Genomic DNA, 20,616 nt, shown 5'->3' with positions numbered 1-20,616 from the left:
TCTTTATACACTTTTTACACTTTTTTGGTGAATGGGTAGGGGTAGTCATTCACATGGGGGGGGGCGGGATCTGGCGGCCCCCGTGTTAAAGGAGGCTTCCAGATTCTGATAAGCCGTCACCTGCAGACCCCTAAAACCACCGGCCAGGGTGACAAGGTGTTTTGCGCCCCCCCCCCCCCCCATGTTGAGGGCATGTGGTCTGGTATGGTTTATGAGGAGGCCCTTTCCTGGCCTGCTAGGCTGCATGCTCATATATGGATCTGGTATGGATTTTGGTGGGATACGAGCACCATTTTTTTTTTTTTTTTTTATTTTTCATTGCCGGCATTCTTTTGTTTATTTCAGCTGTCAGTGGGGAAGCCCGCTGACAGCTGATGAGTAATCAGTTTTTAAGGACGTGGTGGCCAGCCTGCTCCTTAACAACCAGCTATTTTTCACACAGAATTTGAATTTGATGATTCTTCACCCGTTTTGAATTTGAATCGATCCAAAGATTTGGAATTCATTAGAAAATGAGTAAACAAAATGAAATTAAACAAAACTAAACAAATCGAATTCCAAAACGAATCAAGGAAACAAAGTTAGTAATAACAAATCTATCTGAAACAAAACAAATTTTTCCATTCTGCACATGTCTATTTGGTTCATCCCCCCCCCCCCCCCTTTACTCACTTGATGCTTACTATTGTATTTTGCATGACCTTGCTTTGTGCACTGGTCCAAATCATTTGGTTTAGGGGGTATTATGGTGTGGGATTGTTTTCATGGGTTGGGCTTGGCCCCTTAGTTCCAGTGAAGGGAACATTTAAGGCGTCAGCATACCAAGACTTTTTGGACAATTTTATGCTCCCAACTTTGTGGGAACAGTTTGGGGATGGCCTCTTCCCGTTCCAACATGACTGCACACCAGTGAACAAAGCAAGGTCCATAAAGAATAAGCGAGTTTGGGGTGGAGGAACTTGACTGGCCTGCACAGTCCTGGCCTCAACCCGATAGAACACCTTTGAGATGAATTAGATTGGAGACTGCGAGCCAGGACTTCTCGTCCAAAATCAGTGCCTGACCTCACAAAAGGTGCTTCTGTAAGAATGGTCAAACATTTCCATAGACACACTGCTAAACCTTGTGGACAGCCTTCCCAGAAGAGTTAAAGCTGTTATAGCTGCAAAGGGTGGACCAACCCAATATTGAACCCAACGGACTAAGAATGGGATGCCATTAATGTTCATGTGTGTAAAGGCAGGCGTCCCAATACTTTTGACAATATAGTGTATATTGGATTTAGGGTTTAGGACAGTCATTCTCAGCCCGGGTTCCTCCACGGGTTTCTAGGGGTTCCTCGAGCGATTATCTTTATAGCTTTCTGTAAGGGTGGATTCTTCTCAATGACCCCAAAAGGAAGCATTCTCCCTAGTAACCATCACACCAGTGTACTGTGAGCTGCAGATATAGTAATTATTAGCAGGAATTCCCTGAATACGGAAAGTTTTTTCAAAGGCTCCCCCATGTTAAAAAGTTTGGAAAAAAAAGGCTGGTCTAAGATAAAGGTTGGGTATAATTAGTCAGAGCTTTTTTTCAACAGGAACGTGGGGGGAATGCAGTTCTGGCACCTCTAGAACTTAATGTATGTAATGGCAAGGGGTGCTGAGGTGTGCTGGAGAGTCTATTGATGCTAGCTGCTGGGAAATCTATTGTTGCTGGAGGGGATCTTTTTTTTAGAAGGGGGGTTCTATTGTTGCGGAGGAGGTCTTCTGTTGCTTGTGGGGGTTCTGCAGTATTGTTACTGGAGTGTCAATTGTTGCTAGGAGCGATGTACTGTTGAGGAAGGGGTCTATTGTTGCTGGCTGCTGGAGGGTCTATTGTTGCTGGAGGGGATCTATTTTTTTCAGCAGGGTCTATTGTTGCTGGGGAAGTCTGTTGTTGCTGGTGTTGGATCCTTTGTTGCTGGGGGATCTACTGTTAAAGAATGGGTCTAATGTTCCTGGCTCTTAGAGGGTCTATTAAAGCTGGCTGCTGGGAATCTGTTGTTGCTTGGGGTGGATCCTTTGTTGCTTGGGGGAATCTACTGTTGATGAAGGGGTCTATTGATGCTGGCTGCTGGAGGGTCTATTGATGCTGGCTGCTGGGAGTCTGTTGTTGCAGGGGTGGATCTACTGTCACTGGGGAGTCCATTGTTGCTAGATCTATTTTAATGTTTTTCTTGTTAGTTTTCAATAACAAATTCCCTACAAATTACTTAGCACCACAAAATGATACATGGTTCTGTATTCTCTAAAAGGGGTGGTAATGGGAAGCGGGTAAAGGGTGGAACCAAGGAACAGTGGTAGGGGGCGGAGAATAAGAGTGACTCGGAAGGGAGGATTTCCTGCACCTATTCTCTGAGAAAAAAAAAACCCTGATTATAGTAATACATTTATGGTTCCTTTAGGTAAATCATCAGGGGTTATCTTTAAGTTAAGGATATACTGGTACAGTAAGCAAGCTTATTTATAACTTTTATTGTATTTTATCTATAACTTTTCATAAATTCATTGCATTAGACTTGTCAGTAAAAGCAAAAAAAGGAAGAGACCACTGTGGTACTCAGCAGAAGTGGCCCAAATCATTAAAAATAAAAAGCTAGCATTTTGTAATTATAAAAAAACCCAGAGCAATGAAGATAAGGAAATCTACAAGATTAGGCAGAAAAAGGCCAAGCAAGTTATAAGAACTTCTAAAGCGCAGGCAGAAGAAAACCTAGCTCAGTCTATGAAAAAGGGGGATAAGACATTCTTCAGATATATAAATGAAAAAAGGAAATTAAAACAAGGAATAACTAAATTAAAAACAAAGGACGGAAGGTATGTAGAAGAGAATAAAGGGCTAGCCGACTGCCTTAATGAATACTTCTGTTCAGTTTTTACAGAAGAAAAAGAAGGAGAAGGACCTCCACTTGAAAGGATGACTAATGAATCGTTTGATGCATGTGTCTTTACAGAGGAAGACGTTCTAAGATTGCTGTCTAAAGTGAAGACAAATAAGTCACAGGGTCCTCATGAGATACACCCAAAATTATTAAAAGAGCTTAGTGGTGAGCTGGCAAAACCATTAACAGATTTATTTAACCAATCATTAGTAACAGGAGTCATCCCGGAAGATTGGAAATTGGCAAATGTCGTGCCCATTCACAAGAAAGGTAGTAGGGAGGAATCGAGCAACTATAGACCAGTGAGTCTGACATCAATAGTAGGCAAATTAATGGAACCCCTATTAAAGGATAGGATTGTGGAACATCTTAAATCCCATGGATTGCAAGATGAAAAACAACATGGATTTACTTCAGGGAGATCATGTCAAACAAATCTTATAGATTTTTTTGACTGGGTGACTAAAATAATAGACGGTGGAGGAGCAGTAGACATTGCATATCTAGATTTTAGTAAGGCCTTTGACACTGTCCCACATAGAAGACTTATCAATAAACTGCAGTCATTGAGCATGGACTCCCATATTGTTGAGTGGATTAGGCAGTGGCTGAGTGACAGACAACAGAGGGTTGTAGTCAATGGAGAACATTCAGAACAAGGTCATGTTACCAGTGGGGTACCTCAGGGATCTGTACTGGGACCAATTTTGTTTAATATCTTCATAAGTGATATTGCAAAAGGCCTCGATGGTAAGGTTTGTCTTTTTGCTGATGACACAAAGATATGTAACAGGGTTGATGTTCCTGGAGGGAAACGCCAAATGGAAAAGGATTTAGGAAAACTAGAAGAATGGTCAGAACTCTGGCAACTGAAATTTAATGTGGATAAGTGCAAGATAATGCACCTGGGGCTTAAAAACCCAAGGGCAGAATATAGAATATTTGACACAGTCCTAACCTCAGTATCTGAGGAAAGGGATTTAGGAGTAATTATTTCAGAAGACTTAAAGGTGGGCAGACAATGTAATAGAGCAGCACGAAATGCCAGCAGAATGCTTGGATGCATAGGGAGAGGTATAAGCAGTAGAAAGAGAGAAGTGCTTATGCCGCTGTACAGAACACTGGTGAGACCTCACTTGGAGTATTGTGCGCAGTACTGGAGGCCATATCTCCAGAAGGATATAGATACTCTAGAGAGAGTTCAGAGAAGAGCTACTAAACTAGTACATGGATTGCAGGAAAAAACTTACCAGGAAAGGTTAAAGGACCTTAACATGTATAGCTTGGAAGAAAGAAGAGTCAGAGGGGATATGATAGAAACTTTTAAATACATAAAGGGAATCAACTCGGTAAAGGAGGAGAGCATATTTAAAAGAAGAAAAACTACCACAAGAGGACACAGTTTTAAATTAGAGGGGCAAAGGTTTAAAAGTAATATGAGGAAGTATTACTTTACTGAGAGAGTAGTGGATGCATGGAATAACCTTCCTGCAGAAGTGGTAGCTGCAAATACAGTGAAGGAGTTTAAGCATGCATGGGATAGGCATAAGGCTATCCTTCATATAAGATAGGGCCAGGGACTATTCATAGGATTCAGATATATTGGGCAGACTAGATGGGCCAAATGGTTCTTATCTGCCGACACATTCTATGTTTCATTTTTAAGGAATTTATTATGTTTAAAATGTATTGCAGTTTCTATATCAAAAATGTATCTTTTTTTTTTTTTTCTAAAGAGGTAGCATGCAAATCTCAACTTTTTCTGTAAAAGTGGAAAAATAATGTACTGGCAGGATCAACAGGTAACAAAACTTACAGGGGAGACTCAGAAAAACAAAAACTACTGTTGTAATGCTAGTGATAGATCACATAATACACAGTAGTAACACTTTGAGGCCTGGTTCACGCTAATGAGATTTCAGATGTGAATTCAATTGCACAGAATTGCACAATAATGGAAATCACATTCATTTCAATGGTGCCTGTTAATATCAATGCAGCATAGCCCAGACGTGCTACTTTGTGCAGTTGCAGCACGATTTTGGCCCCATAGACTATAGACTTTAAAGGAAGCGCACCGAAAATGCATATGCATGTGTATTTAGTGCAGTTTTGTGTATAAAATCCAGTCTCCTTTAAAAAAAAAAAAAAAACACATGAAGCATGAAAAACACATCAAAAATGCACTACAAAATCGCACAGAAAATCGGATCAAGTTGCTAGTGTGAACAAAGATTTTGGTTATGTTGACTAATGGGTCATACTTTATTTTGATTGGCAGGATGGAAAGAGATGCCACGTTTATCCAGAAGAAAGCAGAAAGGGCCACCCTGCGTGTACACCTGAGAGAGAAGTACAGACTGCCACAAGTAAGAAATATAAAGCTTCACTGTACAGCATTGGGAAATGTTCTTCTCTTTACTATATGTACTTGTTGTGGCTTACAAGACCGTTCTGGACTCCAGCTGTATAGTGGACACATTTAAAGCGGAGTTCCGGCCTCAAAATCCACTTGCTGAGTGTCACCAGAAAATGAAATGATTAATCACGATTTTTTTTTTTGTTTTCTTACCTTGTTATTGAAGAAAAATATACTCCCCTTTCTTCCACTTCCTCCCTCGGCGGCCGCTTCCTGCTTGCATTGATTCCTGAGAGCTGAACGTCATCGCTCCCAGGAATCAATGCGCCTGCACCTGCCCCGCTCGTCACTTCTGGGGCAGGCGCGGCATTCCCTGCTAAACAGCTTCTGGGCATGCCCAGAAGCTGTGCAGGGATGACGCGCCCGCACCGTAAGTGACGAGCGGGGCCGGTGCAGGGCATTCTGGGAGAAGAGGACGCAGAAGAGGACGCGCTGGCTTCAGCTGCCCACACCTGAGATGGCAGCGCTGGAGAAGAACTTTTCAAGGTAAGTATTTCTTCTTACAGGTAAGTGCAACCCGGGACAGTTCAGAGGCTATCCATTATGAAATGTACTAGCCCTGACTGTCCCAGGGGTATTTTTATCTAAATTTCACCCCCGAGGCCGGAACTCCGCTTTAAGTATAACTAAAGGAAAACTTTTTTTTTTTTACTTTTGGATTCATTGGAGAGGGATTAGAAGACCTGTCAGGTTTTTATTGCTGTCTGTGCCCCCGCTATCACAGAGAGTTAAAGAAAATCCCAAATTTTGGGTTGTCCCCAGAACAGTAATGGAGGGGAAATCTTCCAGTTCTGGTGACAACCAGGGATTTCCTCACTTTTCAGGGATTTACTCTCAGTTCCTGTTTGGCTATAGGAAAGGAAGTGAAGGGAAATCTTCCCAATGGGGACACAGGTGACAAACAAAACCTGACAGGGGTTATTATCCCCCCTTACTTTAGCCAAAATAAAAAAAAAAGTTTTGTCTTTAGTTCTATTTTTAACGTTCCTGACGGTATTCCCGAGTGTGGCTCGGGGTTAACTTTCAGTACCAAAAGCGGTAACCCCAAGCCACACTCGGGATTACCCTAGAATGTTACTCACCTTCCCTGCGATTCCCCGGCCATCCTCCCTGGCGTCCTCACACTCTCTCCCTGCTCTGTGCACTGCCGATAGCGATTTGTGGGAAAATTTGTCATCCGGTACAGAAAGTGACGACAGCGACGATTCTGATGTCTCTTTCTGGCACATCGCTTGTGGAATTTGGGAAGGATATCAAATGATTCTTCAGAATTTCCAATGGAGCGATGTGCCAGAAAAGCATCAGAATCATCGCTGACGTCACTTTCCGTACCTGGGGATGAATTTTCCCACAAATCGCTATCGCTCAGTTCACCAAGTAACTCCGTTTTGCTGTCGCTGTTTTCCAGTTTTTCTAAAATTGCTTTTGCGCAAAAGGAACGCTTTTTGGACACCGTGGCCGTTCTATTTTCCAGGCACAAAGCACTGGAAAAGCACAGGCAGGGCACTGGAAAAGTCACCAGGTGAAATCCTGTGGTGAGATGGCATGATACAGTGTAATCTGTTAGGATCACAGCTTTGTATCATCTCATTTAGTGTATTTACAATTTTGAATTTGCCGCCGGTTCCTCCCCCCTGCGTCACAACGCTCACAGGGAAGGGAACCGGAAGACAGGTGCCGGCATTGGCCGAGCACACAGCGGAAGGACGGCGGGAGGACGGCGGGAGGACGGCGGGGGAGGACAGCGGGGGATCACAGGGGAAGGTGAGTTTTAACCACTTAACGACCAGCCACGTAGATCTACGTCGGCTGACTTTGAGTGGTTATACCGGGATGATGCCTCTAGCTAGAGGCATCATCCCGGTACCGTTGTTTGAAGCCGGCGGTCGGCTTTCCGTCGGTAACGATCGATGCGGCTCGGGAGCCGCTCGATCGTTACCCGGGGGGGCGGGAGGGGACGTCCCCCCCCCCTCCCGCCGCCTTCCGCGGCTTTGCTCGGGGCTCCCGTCCCACCGGGAGCCCCGAGCACCCAGCCGGCACGTCCGCCGGCTGGATGGAGTCCCGATGAATGCCGGAAACGGCATCGATCGGGTCTCCGATGACGTAACCCGGAGGCGGCGTCCATGACGTCACATCCGGGTTACCGTGCCGCAAAAGGCGGCAGATTTAAAAAACGGCTGTATGCAAAAATGCCGTTTTTGGCGTTTTGCATACAGGGAAGTGTAGTGGAGGGGTCTAGGGTCTTTTAGACCCTCGATCCCTCCATAAAGTGTACCTGTCACACATATTGCTGTCACAAGGGATGTTTACATTGCTTGTGACAGCAATAAAAGTGATCAGATTTTTTTTTTTTAAAAAAACCTGTAATAAAGTTAAAAAAAAAGAAAAAATAAATAGGAAAAAAAACAAAAAAAAAATTTAGCCGCCCCCGTCACCGTTAGCTCGCGCACAAAAAAAAACGTATACGCAAGTCGAGCCGCAAATGAAATCGCTGTTCAAACCACACATGTGAGGTATCGCCGCAATCGCCAGAGCGTGGGCAATAATTTAAAAAAAAGAGCTACACTCTAACTCAAAACTGGTAACCGTTAAATAAATTTAAAGCGTCGCAGATTGAGATCTCTATTGACCGTAGTTTGTCGCCATCCCACGGGGGGGCGCAATTTTAAACCGTAACATGTTTGGTATCTATTTACTCGGCGTGACATGTTCTTTCACAATATACAAAAAAATGGGCTAACTTTACTGTTTAGTATTTTTTTAAATTAGTGAAATGTGATTTTTCAAATTTTTTCCAAAAAAATGGCGTTTTAAAGACCGCTGCGCAAATACCGCGTGACAAAAAATTTTGCAATGACCGACATTTTATTCTCCAGAGTCTTTGCTAAAAAAATATATATAATGTTTGGGGGTTCTAAGTAGTTTTCTAGGAAAAAATACTGGTTTTAACTTGTGAACAAAAAGTGTCCGAAATAGGGCTGGGGGTAAAGTGGTTAAAATGTAAAACAACCGATTTCAATGCAAAACAATGTAACGCTTTTAGCACAGAAATCTGGACATAATCAGACCGCCAGGGAGGTTAAATCCCAACTGAAGTCTCAACATAAATGAACATACTTTAGGAATAAATCAGCCTGTTGCCTGTACAGTCAGCTTCAGAGGACCGCTGTTTACTGTACAGAGAGATCATTGCTCTTACACAGAAAGCAGCTGTCCTTTCTGCAGTTGGCAGCTCAGAGGACAGACTGATTTGTCCCTAAAGCAGCCCAAGCAACATTAAAGTACAAAGTAGAAGTTAGTTTACATTTTCAGCTGCGGGATGGTAAAAATAGGAGGCTGAGGCATATTTTTACTGCCCACCCATCCATTCCCCCCCTTACACAGTAAAGCAGTCAAATGGGGGTGTACGCATTCCACGGTTCCGATGCTTTCCTTTGCATTTAAAATGATCTCCTTGTCGCATTTTATGGGCAGTACCGCTGACAAATATAACACATTCAATTAAATGGGGCCAACACCACAACTGCGGACCAAACAATGGGCTCACCGCTGTGGCACAGTATTCCCATTCTAAAAGCTTGTTCGGCTGTCAAAAAAAAAAAATTACAAAATTTACGGTGTTGCCTCCTGAATGCCTATCAGACGCACTTTCTCCACTCTGTAAAAAGTGATCCGCCGTGGGCCAATTTTCAAAGGATCAACTTAGGGTTTGATTTTTTTCATAAATGTATTTCTTTTTTTTCTTTATTATTGCATTACATTACAGAGACTCACTGGGGGAATTGGGGAAAACTGCTGCAGGTATGAAGGACAAGAAACATACTTAACTGTGCAAGTGTTTCTATAAAGCAGAATCTGAGCTTGTATTCCTACTGGCCCATCATTATGATAGACCGCTTCACTAGCCAATAGTATTGTGCAGGAGACAGGGCATGATGGGCAAGAATTGGTGCCATCAGTAACGTTTCAAAACTGCCTGAAAGTCAGCCATGACAAAAAGGTTTGGGAGGCTGCTCCAGATAAAGTGCTCCTGCACTTTAAGACCCATGCACATCCGGTTCCACAAATTCTTTATTACCCTTAATTCTTACTGCTATATATTAACATTGCATTTCTGGACATTGCTCCAAATTGAGTATGACAATGCTGCACTTTATCATTGTGAATATTTGCAGTCATATTTTATTCATTTACTGCATATTGATGGTTACAAACTACATTTTTTTTGGCTGTCATGATTTTTCTTTTTGTTCACCAGGACCAGAGTGCATAGGCGTGCGCACAGGGTGTGCTGGGTGTGCCTGGGCACACCCTAATCACCTAGGGCACATTAGCATTATCGCTCTGTTTGCCAGTGAGGAGATGGGAAAGATCTCCCTCTGACTTGCTCTGCCATAAGCAGGGCCGGCGTTAGGGGGGGGCAAACTGGGCAAATGCCCAGGGCCCCCGAATGTCCAGGGGCCCCGTGTCACTGTCAGCCAGGGCCGGACCGGGCAGAATCTGATGACAGCGCTCAGAGTCATCAGATTCACTCACAGACACTAGAAGACATTCCCGGTGTACTTGCCAGCTACACCGACTCCGCGGCCAATCAGCCTTCTGTTCAGGGGGGGTGTGGGTCACACCCCCCCCTGAGCAGAAGGCTGATTGGCCGCGGAGCCGGTCCGGAAGTCAAGTAGTCAGTGTGTGTCTGTGTGTTCCTTCCCGCGCGGCCGCCGATGATCACTGAAGCCGCCGTAGATGGGAGCTCCTTCAGCCCGACTTCGGGCTGCTCGCGGGGGGGCGGCTGCGGGGAGAGAAGGTAAGTGACTGCCACTGCAGCCTGTGCTGAATAGGAGGGGGGTGGGGCGGCTCGGCTGCATATAGAGAGGATTTGATGTCTCCTTATGCCGCTGGATGGATGGATTCTTCTCCTCCCTTCTGCAGGCATTCTGCGGCTGCAGGAGAGATATGGAAATATCAATTTCTCTATATGCAGCTGAGCTGTCCCGTCCCCCTCCTATTCAACTTCTTTTACTGCCCCCCACAGTGATCTTAGCCCCCCCCGTGTTCTTAGCCCCCCCCCAGTGTTGTGATCGTAGCCCCCCTCCCCAGTGATCGTAGCCCCCCTCCCCAGTGATCGTAGCCCCCCTCCCCAGTGATCGTAGCCCCCGTCCCCAGTGATCGTAGCCCCCGTCCCCAGTGATCGTAGCCCCCGTCCCCAGTGATCGTAGCCCCCGTCCCCAGTGATCGTAGCCCCCCTCCCCAGTGATCGTAGCCCCCGTCCCCAGTGATCGTAGCCCCCGTCCCCAGTGATCGTAGCCCCCCTCCCCAGTGATCGTAGCCCCCCTCCCCAGTGATCGTAGCCCCCGTCCCCAGTGATCGTAGCCCCCCTCCCCAGTGATCGTAGCCCCCGTCCCAAGTGATCGTAGCCCCCCTCCCCAGTGCTCTTAAACCCCCTGTACTCTTTAGCCCCCCCGTGCTCTTCAAGTCCCCACAGTGCTTTTCATCTCCCCCTATGCTCTCTGGCTCCCCCAGTGCTCTCCACCCCCCTGTGCTCCCTGGCTCCCCCCTAAGTGATTTCCAGCCCCCCCCCCCATGCTTTCCATCCCCCTGGTTTTCCCTGCCCACCAACCCCCCCCCCCAGTGCTATCCACACCCTGCGCCTTCCAACCCCCCTGCAATGCTTTCCAAACCCCCCCTTAATTCTCTCCAGTTCCCCCCCCCCCTTGCCCTTCAGCTCCTCCAGTGCTATCTGCTTTCCCTGTGCTCTCCAGCCCCCCTAGTGTCCTTCTATATTCTATCATGTCTGCAGTCTCTGACCTTCTCTTGTATCACATCCGCAGTCTCTGGACCATCTCCTGTACTATGTCTGCAGTCTCTGACCAGTTCTTGTATCACGTCTGCAGTCTCTGACCATCTACTGTATCACGTCTGCACTCTCTGACCATCTACTGTATCACGTCTGCAGTCTCTGACCATCTCTTGTATCACGTCTGCACTCTCTGACCATCTACTGTATCGTGCCCTCAGTCTCTGACCATCTCCTGTATCGTGCCCTCAGTCTCTGACCATCTCCTGTATCGTGTCCTCAGTCTCTGACCATCTCCTGTATCATGCCCTCAGTCTCTGACCATCTCCTGTATCATGCCCTCAGTCTCTGACCATCTCCTGTATCATGCCCTCAGTCTCTGACCATCTCCTGTACTATGTCTGCAGTCTCTGACCAGTTCTTGTATCACGTCTGCAGTCTCTGACCATCTACTGTATCACGTCTGCACTCTCTGACCATCTACTGTATCACGTCTGCACTCTCTGACCATCTACTGTATCACGTCTGCAGTCTCTGACCATCTCTTGTATCACGTCTGCACTCTCTGACCATCTACTGTATCGTGCCCTCAGTCTCTGACCATCTCCTGTATCGTGCCCTCAGTCTCTGACCATCTCCTGTATCGTGTCCTCAGTCTCTGACCATCTCCTGTATCATGCCCTCAGTCTCTGACCATCTCCTGTATCATGCCCTCAGTCTCTGACCATCTCCTGTATCATGCCCTCAGTCTCTGACCATCTCCTGTATCATGCCCTCAGTCTCTGACCATCTCCTGTATCATGCCCTCAGTCTCTGACCATCTCCTGTATCATGCCCTCAGTCTCTGACCATCTCCTGTATCATGCCCTCAGTCTCTGACCATCTCCTGTATCATGCCCTCAGTCTCTGACCATCTCCTGTATCATGCCCTCAGTCTCTGACCATCTCCTGTATCATGCCCTCAGTCTCTGACCATCTCCTGTATCATGCCCTCAGTCTCTGGCCTTCTCCTGTATCATGCCCTCAGTCTCTGGCCATCTCCTGTATCATGCCCTCAGTCTCTGACCATCTCCTGTATCATGCCCTCGGTCTCTGACCATCTCCTGTATCATGCCCTCGGTCTCTGACCATCTCCTGTATCATGCCCTCGGTCTCTGACCATCTCCTGTATCATGCCCTCGGTCTCTGACCATCTCCTGTATCATGCCCTCGGTCTCTGACCATCTCCTGTATCATGCCCTCGGTCTCTGACCATCTCCTGTATCATGCCCTCGGTCTCTGACCATCTCCTGTATCATGCCCTCAGTCTCTGACCATCTCCTGTATCATGCCCTCAGTCTCTGACCATCTCCTGTATCATGCCCTCGGTCTCTGACCATCTCCTGTATCATGCCCTCGGTCTCTGACCATCTCCTGTATCATGCCCTCAGTCTCTGACCATCTCCTGTATCATGCCCTCAGTCTCTGACCATCTCCTGTATCATGTCCTCAGTCTCTGACCATCTCCTGTATCATGTCCTCAGTCTCTGACCATCTCCTGTATCATGTCCTCAGTCTCTGACCATCTCCTGTATCATGTCTTCAGTCTCTGACCATCTCCTGTATCATGTCTTCAGTCTCTGACCATCTCCTGTATCATGTCCTCAGTCTCTGACCATCTCCTGTATCATGTCCTCAGTCTCTGACCATCTCCTGTATCATGTCCTCAGTCTCTGACCATCTCCTGTATCATGTCCTCAGTCTCTGACCATCTCCTGTATCATGTCCTCAGTCTCTGACCATCTCTTGTATCAGGTCCGTAGTCTCTGACCATCTCTTGTATCATGTTTGCAGTCTCTGACCATCTCCTGTACTATGTCCAGCGGGAACACTCTGCAGCCACACCGCACAGCACACCCAAGGTAAGTGGAGGACTGGAGAGAGGAGTGACTTCTACTTAGGGATTTATTTTGCAAATAGGCTGGGCTGGCACTGGCAGCAACAATTTTATTCAAAGAAATCAGGATTTCTTCTGCAAATATACTGGCACTGGCAGCAACAATTTAATTCAAATCAGGATTTCTTTTGCAAATAGGCTGGCCTGGCACTGGCAGCCAGGCATAGTACTAGTCTAGTACAATGCCTGCCAGTGCCTTGTCTGATCTGATGATGTCACTGCCAGGCTATTTGCAGAAGAAATCCTTATTTTTCCTCATTTTTTTGATCATGTGTCATGATGACATTGGTTTTGGTAATTGTCTGACTCTGATGCCAGCCTATTTGCAGAAGAAATCCTGATTTGAATAAAATTGTTGCTGCCAGTGCCAGCCTACCAGGGGCTGTTTTGAGGTGTGAAGGTGCAGGAATTGGGGTGACCTGAGGTGTGAAGGTGCAGGAATTGGGGTGGTCTGAGGTGTGAAGGTGCAGAAATTGGGGTGGTCTGAGGTGTGAAGGTGCAGGAATTGGGGTGGTCTGAGGTGTGAAGGTGCAGAAATTGGGGTGGTCTGAGGTGTGAAGGTGCAGGAATTGGGGTGGCCTGAGGTGTGAAGGTGCAGAAATTGGGGTGGTCTGAGGTGTGAAGGTGCAGAAATTGGGGTGGTCTGAGGTGTGAAGGTGCAGAAATTGGGGTGGTCTGAGGTGTGAAGGTGCAGAAATTGGGGTGGTCTGAGGTGTGAAGGTGCAGAAATTGGGGTGGCCTGAGGTGTGAAGGTGCAGAAATTGGGGTGGCCTGAGGTGTGAAGGTGCAGAAATTGGGGTGGTCTGAGGTGTGAAGGTGCAGAAATTGGGGTGATCTGAGGTGTGAAGGTGCAGAAATTGGGGTGGTCTGAGGTGTGAAGGTGCAGAAATTGGGGTGGTCTGAGGTGTGATAGTGCAGGAATTAGGGTGATCTGATTTGTGAAGGTGTGCAAAGCTCACTTGATTTCTTATTTATTCTATTTAATGTTATTTAATTAAAGCATATTTTCATGTAGTTGCATGTTTTATTTGGCTAAATGATTAAATGCGCCTATATTTTTGGTAGAATATAAAAAAATTTGGGGCCCCACTTTTAGGTTTGCCCAGGGCCACACTTTATCTAAAACCGGCCCTGGCCATAAGAGAAGTGCCTACGCACTTCTATTTCACTGTGCCTGCAGGGAGAGTAATGTACCGGGGCCATATACATGTAGGCAAACACATGCATGTATATTGAAACTTTGGGGTGCACACCCTAATGCAAAAGGCTGCGCACACCTATGGCAGAGTGCCTTATTTCGTTCATTTAACCACTTTACCACTAGAGCATTTTGCTGTCTTACGTCCAGGCCACTTTTTGTGCTTCGGCACTGTGCGAATTTAACTGACAATGGTGTGGTCATGCAATGTGGTACCCAAACGAAATTTACGTCCTTTTTTTCCCACAAACAGAGCTTTCTTTTGGTGGTATTTGGTCACCTCTGCGCTTTTTATTTTTTGCGATATTAATAAAAAAAAGAGCGAAAATTTTGCAAAAAAATGACATTTTCAACTTTGTCTTTTAAAAAATATCCAATATACTCAATTTATGTCATTTTTTTTTGGCCAAAATATATTAAGCTACATGTCTTTGACAAAAAAAAATTCAATGAGCGTATTTTTATTGGTTTGCGCAAAGGTTATAGTATCTACAAACTATGGTGTAAATACTGAAATTTACACAGCTTTAATTTCTGACTGCCTAGCTCATTTCATGAAGTGCTAAAATGGCAGGGCAGTACAAGACCCCCCTAAATTACCACTTTTTGGAAAGTAGACATCCTAAGGAATGTTGTGAGAGGCATGTTGAGCTCATTGAATATTTCATTTTTTTGTCACAGGTGTTTGAAAAATAACTAAAAAAAAAAATTTTTTTTTTTACACAAAGTTGTCATTGAAATTATATATTGCTCACACATGCCATGGGTATATGTGTAATTACACCCCAAAATATATTCTGCTGCTTCTCCTGAGTACAGGGATACCACATATGTGAGACTTTTTGGGAGCCTAGCTGTGTACGGGACCTCGAAAACAAATCACCACCATCAGAATTTCAAAGGGCGTACATTTTTCATTGCATTTTCTCACTACCTATAACGGTTTAGGAGGCCCTGAAATGTCAAGATACCACAAAACCCCCCCAAATGACCCCATTTTGGAAAGTAGACACCCCAAGCTGTTTGCTGAGAGGCATGGTGAGTCCATGGAATATTTTATTTTATTTTTTTTCCAAAGAGTCCATGGAATATTTTATATTTTGCCACAAGTTTTGGGAAAATTCCAATTTATTTTATTTATTTATTTTTTTAACACAAAGTTGTCACTAAAAGATACATTTCTCACACATGACATGGGTATATGTGGAATGACACCCCAAAATACATTCTGCCACTTCTCCTGAGTATGGGGATACCCCATGTGTGAGACTTTTTGGGAGCCTAGCTGTGTACGGGACCCTGATAATCAATCCCCATCTTTAGGTTTTCTAATGGCGTAAATTTTTTATTTTACTCCTCACTACCCATCACAGTTTCAGAGGCCCTGAAATTTCCAAGATAGCACAAAAACCCCCCAAATGACCCCATTTTGCAAAGTAGACACCCCAAGCTATTTGCTGAGAGGCATGGTGAGTCCATGGAATATTTTATATTTTGCCACAAGTTCCGGGAAATATATTATTTTTATTTTTATTTTTTTACACAAAGTTGTCACTAAATGATATATTTCTCACACATGCCATGGGTATATGTGAAATGACACCCCAAAATACATTCTGCTGCTTCTCCTGAGTACAGGGATACCCCATGTGTGAGACTTTTTTGCAGTCTAGCCGAGTACAGGCCCCCGAAAATCAATCACCACTTTCAGGCTTTCCAAGGGCGTAAATTGTTGATTTCACTCCTGACTACCTGTCACAGTTTCGGAGGCCATGAAATGCCAAGACAGCACAACCCCCCCCCCCCCCCCCCCCAAATGACCCCTTTTCGGAAAGTAGACACCCTAAGCTATTTGTAGAGAGGCATGTTGGGTGTTTTGCAGATCTCACTTTTTGTCACAAAGTTTTGGAAATTGAAAAAAGAGGAAAAAAAAAAGCATTTTCCTGTTTTTTCTTAATTTTCCAAAAACAATGAGAGATGCAAAATACTCACCATGCCTCTTAGCAAATAGATTGGAGTGTCTACTTTGCAAAATGGGGTCATTTGGGGGGGTTTTGTGCCATCTTGGCATTTCATGGCCTTCAAAAGTGTGATAGGTAGTAAGGAGTGAGATCAACAATTTACGCCCTTAGAAAGCCTGAAGGTGGTTATTGGTTTTTCGGGGTCCTGTACGCGGATAGACTGCCAAAAAGTCTCACACATGGGGTATCCCTGTACTCAGGAGAAGCGGCAGAATGTATTTTGGGGTGTCATTTCACATATACCCATGGCATGTGTGAGCATTATATCATTTACTGACAACTTTGTGTAAAAAAACAAAAAAAAAAAAAAAATTATAATTTTCCCGAAACTTGTGGCAAAATATAAACTATTCCATGGACTCATCATGCCTCTCAGCTAATAGCTTGGAGTGTCTACTTTGCAAAATGGGGTCATTTGGGGGGGGTTTTGTGCTATCTTGGCATTTCATGGCCTTCAAACGTGTGATAGGTAGTAAGGAGTGAGATCAACAATTTACGCCCTTAGAAAGCCTGAAGGTGGGGAGTGGTTTTCCGGGTCCTGTACGCGGCTAGACTGCCAAAAAGTCTCACACATGGGGTATCCCTGTACTCAGGAGAAGCAGCAGAATGTATTTTGGGGTGTCATTTCACATATACCCATGGCATGTGTGAGCATTATATCATTTACTGACAACTTTGTGTAAAAAAACAAAAAAAAAAAAAAAATTATAATTTTCCCGAAACTTGTGGCAAAATATAAACTATTCCATGGACTCATCATGCCTCTCAGCTAATAGCTTGGAGTGTCTACTTTGCAAAATGGGGTCATTTGGGGGGGTTTTGTGCTATCTTGGCATTTCATGGCCTTCAAACGTGTGATAGGTAGTAAGGTGTGAGTATTATATCATTTACTGACAACTTTGTGTAAAAAAAAAAAAAAAAAAAAAACAAATTGTCATTTTCCTGAAACTTAGGGCAAAATGTAAAATACTCCATGGACTCAATATGCCTCTCAGCAAATAGCTTTGGGTGTCTACTTTCCAAAAAGGGGTCATTTGGGGGGTGTTTGAACAGTCCTGGCATTTTATGCTCAATTTTAGCAACACATCACCCACTCTTCTAACCACTTGAAAACCAAAGCCTTTTCTGTGACTTTTTGTTTACATGAAAAAATATTTTTTTTTTACAAGAAAATTACTTTGAACCCCCAAACATTATATATTTTTTTAAAGCAGAGGCCCTACAGAACAAAATGGTGGATGTTGCAATTTTTTTTTTCACACGGTATTTGCGCACACATTTTCCAAACGCAATTTTTGCGTAAAAAAAAACACTTTTTTTATATTTAATGCAGAAATACACTATATAATTCCAAATTGTTTGGTAAAATTTAAAAGATGATCTTATGCCGAGTACATAGACACCTAACATGACATGCTTTAAAAATTGCGCACGCCCGTGCCGCGGCAACAAACTACGTACGGTTTTAAAAGCCTTTAAAAGTCTTTACAGGCTACCACTTTGGACTTACAGAGGAGGTCTACTGCAAGAATTATTGCCCTTGACCTGGCGTTCGCGGCGATACCTCACATGCATGGTGCAATTGCAGTTTACATATGACACTAGACCAACGCTTGTGTGCGCATTTGCGCGCAAGCACATGGGGACAGGGGGGCTTGATTTTTTTTTTTATTTGCTTTTCTATGTTATTTTGACACCTTTTCTTTCATTTTTTTTTTTTTATAATTTTTATTGTTATCACGGTGAATTTAAATTTCCCCTATGATAGCAATCTGTAGTGACAGGTACTCTTTTTAAAAAAAATTGGGGTCTTTTAGACTCTAGATCTCTCCTCTGACCTTAACGCATCTGACCACACCAAAATTGGTGTGATAAAATACTTTCCCAATCTCCCAATGGCGCTGTTTATTTCTGGCGAAACAGAAGTCATGACTTGCTCGTAGCCTCCGGCATCTTAGGCCATAGAGATGATTGGAGCCATTCTCATCTCCAATCAGCTCTATGGTTAGATAATTGAACCACTGGCTGCACTCTCGGGTTAACCGGTGGGACAGGAGAGCCTGAGAAAAACCACGGAAGGCTGCGTAAGGCGGCTTTATGTCCCCTCCCACTGTATGTAAAAGCAGTCTAGCGGCCAATTACCTGCTAGGATTGCTTTTACATGTAAGCCGACCGCTGGCTGTAAAAAACAATACCAAGATTATGCCTAAATCTGCAGGCATCATCCTGGTATAACCACTCAAAGTCCAGCAACGTACCAGTACATTGCTGGTCCTTGTTTGGCATATAGGTTTTTTTTTTTTTTCATGCAGCCTGTGGGCTGAACGGAAAAAAAGAGAACCTATCAGAAATCAGCACAGGAATAATGCGTAGTATTACTCATCATTAACCGCCCAAACAACCACCCACTGAATTTAATGATGGGTATACACGGCACTATCCACGTATACCAAAATAGGATTTTAACTGCAGTGCTGAAATCAGGAAATCACCACAGCTGCTATCAGCAAAGGTATCCATATATGCTGAGCGCAAACGCTGTTTGTGTCAGAATATATAAAATCAATGTCGTGGCAGCCGACGAGTACCTGCAGGAGAAACAGGTCACAAAAGAATGAAAAAACAAACAAAGTACATTAAAAGTACATAGGAAGTGTAGAAGAACATAAATAATGACTGAGACGACAACTATTTTTGGCTTTTATGTATTTTTTTTTTTTTCCTTCAAACGTCGAGTTCCAGGTTCCAGGTTCGGGTCTCTCAAAATGACGATAGCCATCGAACATCTTTTGAGACCCTGTGTAAATGTGCCCTAAACTGTGCCGTGCTGTACCCTATGCTAATAATCCACTAGTGTGTGGTAGCGACGGAAACAGTCACCGTGGCAAAGACCAGGTCGGTCAGGACAGTCGGGACAATAATTCCAGGTGTCACGCCTAAATCCGCGCTTGCTACAGACACGGCATCTTTTTTGTGGGTATCGTTGGGTAGGGGTACTCGGGAGGAATTTCGGAAAATGCCTCTCATGCAGCCGGCTCACTGCATCTGGTTGGGGAATTGGGGCAGGAGCACCAGCTGGATACAGAAGGGCTCTGATTATCTCTTCTTGGAATTGAAAGAAGGATAATGTTCCGGCAGACGCTTTGTATAAGACAAAAGCGTTGTAAACAGCCAATTGAAATAGGTATACAGACACTTTTTTGTACCAGCGTCTGGCCTTACGGGCAATTAAGTACGGTCCCATCATCTGGTCGTTGAAGTCCACCCCTCCCATTTTACGGTTATAGTCGTGGACACAGAGGGGCTTCTCAACAACAACACCGGTGACCGTAGTAATTTGGACTGCCGTGTCTGGGTGAATGGAGGACAGAACGAAAACGTTCCGTTTGTCCCTCCACTTCACTGCAAGCAATTCCTCGCACCTCAAGCAGGCTCTCTCCCCCGAGCTCAGTGGGGCATTTACTAGCCGTTCGGGGAAGCCCCGGCGATTAGATCGCACGGTGCCACAAGCGCCAATTTGAAATTGAAAGAGTTGTCTAAAAAGTGGCACGCTTGTATAGAAGTTGTCCACGTACAAGTGGTACCCCTTTCCGAATAAGGGTGACACCAAGTCCCAAACTATCTTGTCGCTGCTCCCTATGTAGCCTGGGCAGTCGGGGGGCTCCACAGTGCTATCTTTTCCCTCGTAGACACGGAACTTAACTGTATAGCCTGTGGCCCTGTCACACAGCTTATACAACTTGACCCCGTATCTGGCACGCTTGCTAGGGAGGTACTGTTTGATAGCAAGGCGACCAGTAAACTTAATCAGGGACTCGTCAACGCAGACATCTTGTTGGGGGGTAAACAAGGCTGCGAACCGCTGATTGAAGTGGTCTACGAGGGGCCGAATTTTGTGGAGCCGATCATATGCAGGGTCTCCCCGAGGACGACAGAGTTCATTGTCGTTGAAATGCATGAAACAAAATATTTGTTCGTATCAAATCCTGGACATAGCAGCAGAGAACACGTACATTTGATGAATTGGGTCAGTGGACCAATATAACCGCAATTCATTCTTTTCTGTAATGCCCGTGTTGAAGGAAAGGCCCAGAAAAATTTGAAACTCGGGAATCGTAATAGGATTCCAGGCGAATGGTCTGGCAAGGGGTGAATTTGGGTTGGCGGCGATGAATTGTTGAGCGTACAAATTTGATTGGTCCACAATAGATCTGAAAAGATCTTCAGTGAAAAACAGCTCAAAAAAGTTTATGGGATTAAAACCAGCTGTTTCCACTTGGATTCCGGGTTGGGCAGTGAATGGGGGAAGTACTGGCGCTGTGGAATCTGTGGGCTGCCAATTAGGA

At 44.8% G+C, this 20,616-nt stretch overlaps 1 protein-coding gene across 1 annotated transcript in view; it reads left to right on the top strand.

The window, feature by feature from the left end:
* The window catches only part of LMAN1 (lectin, mannose binding 1), a 180,972-nt gene that overhangs the window by 140,457 nt on the left and 19,899 nt on the right, over positions 1-20,616 (top strand). The window contains 1 exon segment of the mRNA XM_082275150.1: positions 5,187-5,274. Within this exon segment, the coding sequence (XP_082131276.1) occupies positions 5,187-5,274 (88 nt within the window).

The sequence above is a fragment of the Pelophylax lessonae genome (genome assembly GCF_965119305.1).
Source record: "Pelophylax lessonae genome assembly, chromosome: 1".
NCBI lineage: Eukaryota > Metazoa > Chordata > Amphibia > Anura > Ranidae > Pelophylax > Pelophylax lessonae.
Note: the sequence above shows the minus strand (reverse complement) of the source record. Positions and strands in the feature narration are given on the sequence as shown.